Below are 8,053 nucleotides of genomic sequence, written 5' to 3'. Positions count from 1 at the left end.
CCCGCGCGCCGGCGCAGACTGCCCAGCAGCCGCCCGACGCAGCGGCCCAGACCGCGCGCCGCCATCTCGCCCGATGCCCCTAGGCCCTCTGTGTGCCCCTCCAGATCCTTAAGTTTTTTTATGGGCTTCACGTCCTACCATCAGCTGTGTTGTCACAAAGGATCTAAGGTGCCTGCTAGTTCTCTATTACAAACACCTGTCAATCAGTATGATGTCATCACTATAGGAGACCACTATGACGTATTGTGAGACTGTGAGATGAACAAAATACCTATGCTAAATAATGACACAGAGCTAAAAGGCTGACCTAGCCATGGAGGCAATATGGTGACAGTGTACTGTATTGCTAGATATTTCTGATGTTCTCTGTTAATTAGATTTAAATCATTTAATAATAAATAGCTAATCACCAGATGCCAGGGTCTGTTTCTAGCAAAGAGACCACATGTGGAACATGAAATACAGCTAAAGGGGCATTAAAAGCTTATGATAATATACCATTATTCTCCAAAATTTATCTGTCTTCTGCACAGGCAAAACAGGAGAGTTAAACACAGCCTGAACCTTTCAAGTCTCTAATGTGGCATTAATCTCTGTTATTCAGGATGTGAGACTGCTTTGGAAAAAAGGAAGAATTCCAGGGGGTTACACTTTGCTCTTCTTACCATAATGGCCCTTAATCCAGGGATATGGGAATCAATTGGGGGACTCTCTGAGCTGCTGAATACATTTATTCCAAATATACACTACGAAACAAGACATAAAACAAGATAAATTCACAGACCCGTTAGACCCACTGTGAAATCATTTTAAGTCAAAGCTCCATTCCATACTTGATTTCCATAAGCTCCCATCCTGCTGGTGGAACACAGTGGTATCCTGAGTCACTAAGAATTAGCATTAGCTCAGGTTCCAAAAATCCCTGAAAGGTTTGAGTATTTTCCTTTCCCTGAAGATCAGTTATGCTTGTAAATAGCCAAAGGTCCATTTCTTTAGGGAAGGCTATGAAGAAAATTAATTGCACCTACTTCCTCAAAGGAAGGTACCTTGCCTCCTCTTTCTTCAAGCCTGGAGTTCTGCATCAGTGAAGTAATAAAGGTATGGGGATTGAGTAATTCCATTATGGTGACCTAAAATCAATCCTATATTCATCAGATTTAAAGAGTTTTGTTTTTGTGTGTTTAGTTCAGGTATCCAGATGAAGTAAGACCTCAGTGAGCTGCCCTTCCATGTCAGCCCTAGGAACCCCTTGACCAATGTGCACACTATGTTAACCAAGTCTATCTTGCCTCTGATAATTAAGTTCTATTATTTGCCTCTGCCCTTCCAGGATTCCAGTGAATTCAGAGAACCCAATTTATAGCAGCATCTCTCACATTCATACCAAGGCCAGAGAAGATAGCCACTACAGCATTTTTAAGGATGCCAGCATTCCCCTCACCATTGTATTTTCTTAAAGGTAGTAGAGAGCATCCATCTTGGAGGACATAATTAGAGGATAAGGAAGCCAGCTGCACATAATAAATCCACCCCAACATTACTAATTCCCCAAGTCTAGTATCTCAACTTTGTTTAGTATAGGTCACTACTGAATCCAGGTTTCAGTCAACCAAACAAGCGGACAACTAGAACCAGTCCCAGCTGCTTGAGCAAACACCAAATCTGAAATCTCTTTCAGATGAGCCTTCATTAATAAATTTAGCCCAAACTAAAATTAGATTCCTCCTTTCCTGTACTAGCACCCTCAGAATCCAATTGCATATCTATTTCCCAGGTTTTTGCTAATATAAATGAGTAAAATTCTTGCAATGGTTTTGCTGCATAACACTTGTCTTTCATCATGAAGTTGTTTCCCTTGACTCATGGGGATCCGAGTCTAGCTACTGGTCTAGAAGCCATGAGGTGGTGTTAAGGATGGGAATGAGAACAGCTATCACTCTACAGGGGGAGGTTATTACATCACCTTTAAGCAAGGCAAGACCATTCTCAACAGTCAAGAGAAAAAGGGTTGCTTCTGCTGACAAGGGAGGCTAAGTAAAAATTACAGGTTAAGAATACCTGTAGTCATCGAAATACTCCCCAGCGTCACCATTCCAATTTGTGGAACTTCACTCTCAATCCATGACTCAACTTACACCTAAGAAATCTGATGAAGCTCTGAGTTCAACCTACATTGTAGTTGAAAAACTTGTTGGATCAGACTCTCTGTACCTGATTTGGGCTATGACAGCCCTAGGTTTAGAAGATGTAAAGATTCTTTTCAGCCAACCACAAAATTCCTTAGTCTTCTAACCATAACTTCAGCCAACATTAAAAAATTCTGACCCTGCCATTTTCTTTAAACCAGAGTTTCTCAAACTCAGCACTACTGACATGTGGCACCAGATAACTTTTTGTTGTTGTGGCAGGGAGAAGGCAATCCTCTGTGGCAGCATTCCTGTTCTCTACCCACTAGATGCCAGTAGCAACCTCCTTCCCCAGTTATGATAACCAAAAATGTCACCAAACATTTCCAAATATCCCCCGGACAGCAAAATCACCCCAGGTTGAGAACCACTGTTTTAAACTTGGCAATGGAGTTAAAAGCAGACAATCCTCCCATAATCTTCATATTCCTCTGTGTCCTAAAATCCATCACCACTTAGTCCACCAAAGCATTGCCTTCAACAAGTACTTTGCTCCAGGTGACTGATGAAAAACTCAAGTAATTCTCACCACTAGGTGCTCTGGACCCTAGTACGCCCGTGGTACCAGTGACCCTTCCATATTCCTTCAGGATCTGTTACTTGTAACAGTTTTGGTACCAATTACTACATTGGTCCAGGATCAGTATCCACTCCAGGTAGTTCAGGCAAGAAGGGATTTAATACAAGAATCAGATGCCCACAAAATCATTGGAAAAAGTGGAGATGCAGGTTCTAGAGTAACTGAGCTCCCAGAAACAACTCCTGGCCCACAGAACCACTCTGCCTTAACCACAATCACAAAAGCTGGCATCATCACTGCAGGAAGCTGGCATACAAGGAAGCTCATTGGAAAAAGTGGAGATGCAGGTTCTAGAGTAACTGAGCTCCCAGAAACAACTCCTGGCTCACAGAACCACTCTGCCTTAACCACAATCACAAAAGCTGGCATCATCACTGCAGGAAGCTGGCATACAAGGAAGATGCTGTAGAACCTGCAGAATTAAAAAGCCACTGCTAAATTAGGAAGCTGTCACACAGACTACTAGCTCAGAACCATTCCACCTTTCTCACAATCTATGTCAGCAAAATTCAAACCCACATCCTCTCTCTCCCCCCAGGTGGTTAAGTTCCAAATCAAAGTGGATCTGAAGGATGAACCCTACGCCATGTCAAGAAACAAAGTAGACTATAGGCAAAGAATGTATTGGTCAAGAAAACTATTAAGCACTCTCATTTTGAAAGTTATACATTTCTCGTTGCCATTTTAAAAATCAGTATTCTCCAAGAGACATATTGAGTTTTAACTAATAATAATGCAGTTTCCTGAGTCTGCATTATTAGAAACTAGATTCCAGACTAAGGTAAACATCACCTCATAGGAACCTCTTTGTGTGATCATCTGGCCTTCCCTAAAGGAAAATCCTCTGCATCAATAACAATCACGTACCTCTTATGATTTTGAACTGTGACATCCTCCCACCCCCACTTCAATGATCTTTATCATTTCTTTCATGGACCACTGCAACTTTCCTAACAGTTCTCCCTGACTTCACTGCTGCCCACTCTAAATCACTTTCCCACTGACATATTTTGTACAGCATGTTACTATACATGTTAACTGACTTCTCGTCACATTCAGATAATGGTCAAATTCCAAATAATCTGGACCTTACCTAACTCTGAGCACTCTAGTTTCAACAACCTGTTTACAACTCCCTAAACAAGTCAGGTTCATTCAAACTCATTTACCTGCCTTTGAATGTACTGTCTGTTCTGCAGACACTCTCCTATTTTCTATCATCCCTACTTCCCCCATCACCAGCTTAACTCATATATTTTACAAGGTTCAGTTCAAGTGTTATCTCCTTTTAGAAACGTTTACTGACACCTTGTACCTCGAGACTAAGGGTGTTCCTTTCCTGTACTTCCATAATATCTTACTCAAAATCTTCAAGGGAGAAATGCATACTGTTATGCAATCTTCTCCAGCAGGACTTAGCAACTCTAAAACATATAAGAGAAAAATAATAGTGATGCTAGAAGAGGGACAAGAGATTATTTCATTCTATTTTTAGAAATATCTAAATCATTTAAAACTTTGTTTTTCCTTACACTGAGTCAAAATCTTCCCCAAATACTCTCACCAACTGATGTCACCTGGAATAAGAATGTGTCTACTCCTTCTTTAACATAACAGCTTTTCAAATGTTTGAAAGACCATAATCATGATTCTCCCATCCTCCTCTCTTATTTCCTCTAATGGAATTGAGTAATTTCCCCCATCAGATTGCTCCAATCCTTAATACATTGTGCCCCACTAGAGCTAAATGATTTATCCTCCTCTCTTATTTCCCCCATCAGATTGCTCCAATCCTTAATACATTGTGCCCCACTAGAGCTAAATGATTTAAGGAATGTGGAAGAATAATCAGCTCAGAATAAGATCTTCTAAAAGGATTAAAAAGTAGAAAGGGATAAGAAAAAGACAACTCCTCTTAGGAAAATGCAAATACTCAAATTGTATAAATAAATTAATGTCTAAAAAGTTACAACAAATAATACAGGAGCTAAAGATAGGTAGAAAGTGGAAGTATACCAATTTCCTTATCTTTCATAGTATACTATGAATTTGATAATTCAAGAAACAGGCATTTAATGAAATTTAAAGTAATAAAGTATCCTCTCAGGTAACAATATTAACATAGCAAGCAAATATCAGGAGGCTGAGGTGGAAGATAGTTTTAAAATGTACTAAATTCCCATTCCCCATCTTTTATATTGGAGAACCAACAGATGCTGACTAAAGTTGTTCAACATATTCATTCTTCGTAGAGTGTCCACCAACAGAACAAAAACAGACTGAAAAGAAGTCTTACTTTGAAGTAGGACTGAGGATAGGCAAGGGAAGGGAGACCATTTCTGGCTTTTTTTTTCTGAAAGAGAGACTTTTTACTTTAAATTCTTCTGTTTATTTGCTAAGTGTTTTATTTTAAAAACACAATAAAAAATACAACTAGCTAAATAAAACAGTTACATATAATATGGAAGAAAANCTACTCCTTCTTTAACATAACAGCTTTTCAAATGTTTGAAAGACCATAATCATGATTCTCCCCATAATCATGATTCTCCCATCCTCCTCTCTTATTTCCTCTAATGGAATTGAGTAATTTCCCCCATCAGATTGCTCCAATCCTTAATACATTGTGCCCCACTAGAGCTAAATGATTTAAGGAATGTGGAAGAATAATCAGCTCAGAATAAGATCTTCTAAAAGGATTAAAAAGTAGAAAGGGATAAGAAAAAGACAACTCCTCTTAGGAAAATGCAAATACTCAAATTATATAAATAAATTAATGTCTAAAAAGTTACAACAAATAATACAGGAGCTAAAGATAGGTAGAAAGTGGAAGTATACCAATTTCCTTATCTTTCATAGTATACTATGAATTTGATAATTCAAGAAACAGGCATTTAATGAAATTTAAAGTAATAAAGTATCCTCTCAGGTAACAATATTAACATAGCAAGCAAATATCAGGAGGCTGAGGTGGAAGATAGTTTTAAAATGTACTAAATTCCCATTCCCCATCTTTTATATTGGAGAACCAACAGATGCTGACTAAAGTTGTTCAACATATTCATTCTTCGTAGAGTGTCCACCAACAGAACAAAAACAGACTGAAAAGAAGTCTTACTTTGAAGTAGGACTGAGGATAGGCAAGGGAAGGGAGACCATTTCTGGCTTTTTTTTTCTGGAAGAGAGACTTTTTACTTTAAATTCTTCTGTTTATTTGCTAAGTGTTTTATTTTAAAAACACAATAAAAAATACAACTAGCTAAATAAAACAGTTACATATAATATGGAAGAAAACAATTACTAAAAATCTGATTACATACTTAAGAAAATAAAAAGCAAATTAAAAAACCCCTGAAAACTTTAGTTTCTTCTACTTATTAGTCCTAAAGTATTATTGTATAAAGTCACAAAATGTTCAATGCTACAAGTCAGAGACAATGATGCCGCTATCAGAAGCCAAAATGTGCTGTTGCTTCTTGGTAATATTAATAAAGGAAAAAACTGAATCCTACAGAGATGTTACTGTATTTTATAATAATATCTGAGAGGAAGGAAAACCTCCAATCTTTCCAGACTTCTCCTTGTTCATTAACATGGTGCATACAACAAATCCATTACCAAGACCTTCCACTCCTCAACTCTCACATGAGTTCATCCCCTCCTCTCTACCACCACTCCCACAGGCCTTCATAATTTCTTGCTGGACTTGGTATCCCTAACTCCCATTTCTCCCTCTGTACATTGCTACCAAAAATAACCATTCTAACATGCCAATTTATGTCACACCTATGTTTAAAACATGTTGATGGCTTCCCACTATTTATAATTTAAAGTCCAAAGTCCTTGCCATGACATTCAATGCCCTTAATGACATGGCTGTAGCCCAATCTCTCTGGTCTTAAATTTAGACACTTATCCATATACACCCTATACTGTGCCCACATCAAAATTACTTGCAATTCTAACAGGTCATTCATTCTCAGGCCCCCAAATATTTATTTAAGCTCTTCTCTCTTCTTCCTAGAAATCCCTTTATTCCATTCTTCACCTGGCACACCTTTATTTCTCACAGATACAACACAGAAACCACCTACTCCAGAAAGTCTTCTTTCATCTCCTCTTTCTTACCAGACTGGGTAACGCTTCCCGTCTTCTGTGCTCTTCATAGTAGCCTGTTTATCCCTCTGTCATGGCTCCTTTCACTTATATTCCTATCTTCTGTTTACCTGGCTGTCTTCCCCACTAGACTGTTAACCTCCTAAGATCAGAAACTGTGACTTTTCTTTTTGAGTCAGGCAGTTTACAAAGGCAATATCCAAAATGACAATTCTTAACTAATTTGCACACAGTACATTGACAAAGCCATTATCTACATTAGGCAGCACAATCATGAAGGGAATCTTCCCACATAAAAAGGAACAAGGGAGAGTTCTGCTTCTGCTATGACTGAGTAAGCACCTACCAGATTAACCATCCCACAGATAACAACTACAAATTCTGAACAAAATACAAAAACCAGCTACCCAAAGGCCCTGAAGAGGACCAAAAGCAGTCAAATTCTGGAGGGGAGTCAGTACTTGTTAAAGCATGGTATTAGGTGAATTTCCCATCTACAACTTTTGGCCTGAGGGCATGTCCAGTCAGCACCATAGGAGATGCCTAAAACTCCGAGATAAACCCCACAGTCTTACTATCTGAAAGAACCAGGAGACTTGAGTTCAGGAAGACCACAGATGCTGAAAAAATGAGAGAGAAATTTCAGAAAGAAGAGAGCCAGAGAGGAAGAGACAAAAAATCTAGGTAGAAACTGTACAAATTTCTGGATGATCCATGAACAATATATGCAAAAATAGTTTGTAAGTAACCCAGCTAATGATAAAAGAACTGAACTGAGAGCTACCACCCAAGAGAGAGAGCCTGCGGTTTGAGTCCAATCATGCTAATTGCCTGCTAAACAAAAGCATCAACAATGTTTGGAGAAATATAACAGTATTCAGTCTCCACAACTTCATATTCACAATGTCAGGACACAATACAAAATTCCTTGACATACAAAAAAGATAATCAATAGAGACTAACTCTAAGATGACCCAGATGCTGGAATTATCAAAGATTTTCAAGTGGCTATTATGACTATGCTCAGTAACACAGAGAAAAATACAATCATAACAAATGAAAACAAACAGAGCAATAGAAACTAAAAAAAAAAAAAAAAAAAAAAAAATCGGAACTGAAAAAAACCAATTTTGGAATTTTAAAGTTTAAGAAAGAGCAAAAAAAAAATGAA

The 8,053-nt window shown here is 38.3% G+C and overlaps 1 protein-coding gene across 1 annotated transcript in view; it reads right to left on the bottom strand.

The window, feature by feature from the left end:
- Positions 1 to 65, bottom strand: part of LOC103607534 (acetyl-coenzyme A synthetase 2-like, mitochondrial) — a 2,468-nt gene extending 2,403 nt beyond the window's left edge. Inside the window, exon 1 of the mRNA XM_008592027.1 lies at positions 1 to 65. This exon is cut by the window's left edge and continues 17 nt beyond it. Coding sequence (XP_008590249.1) covers positions 1 to 65 — 65 coding nt within the window.
- Positions 66 to 8,053: the final 7,988 nt, after the last annotated feature.

The sequence above is a fragment of the Galeopterus variegatus genome, unplaced genomic scaffold (assembly GCF_000696425.1).
Source record: "Galeopterus variegatus unplaced genomic scaffold, G_variegatus-3.0.2 Scaffold7515, whole genome shotgun sequence".
Lineage (NCBI taxonomy): Eukaryota > Metazoa > Chordata > Mammalia > Dermoptera > Cynocephalidae > Galeopterus > Galeopterus variegatus.
This window is presented reverse-complemented; position numbering and strand designations above follow the sequence as displayed.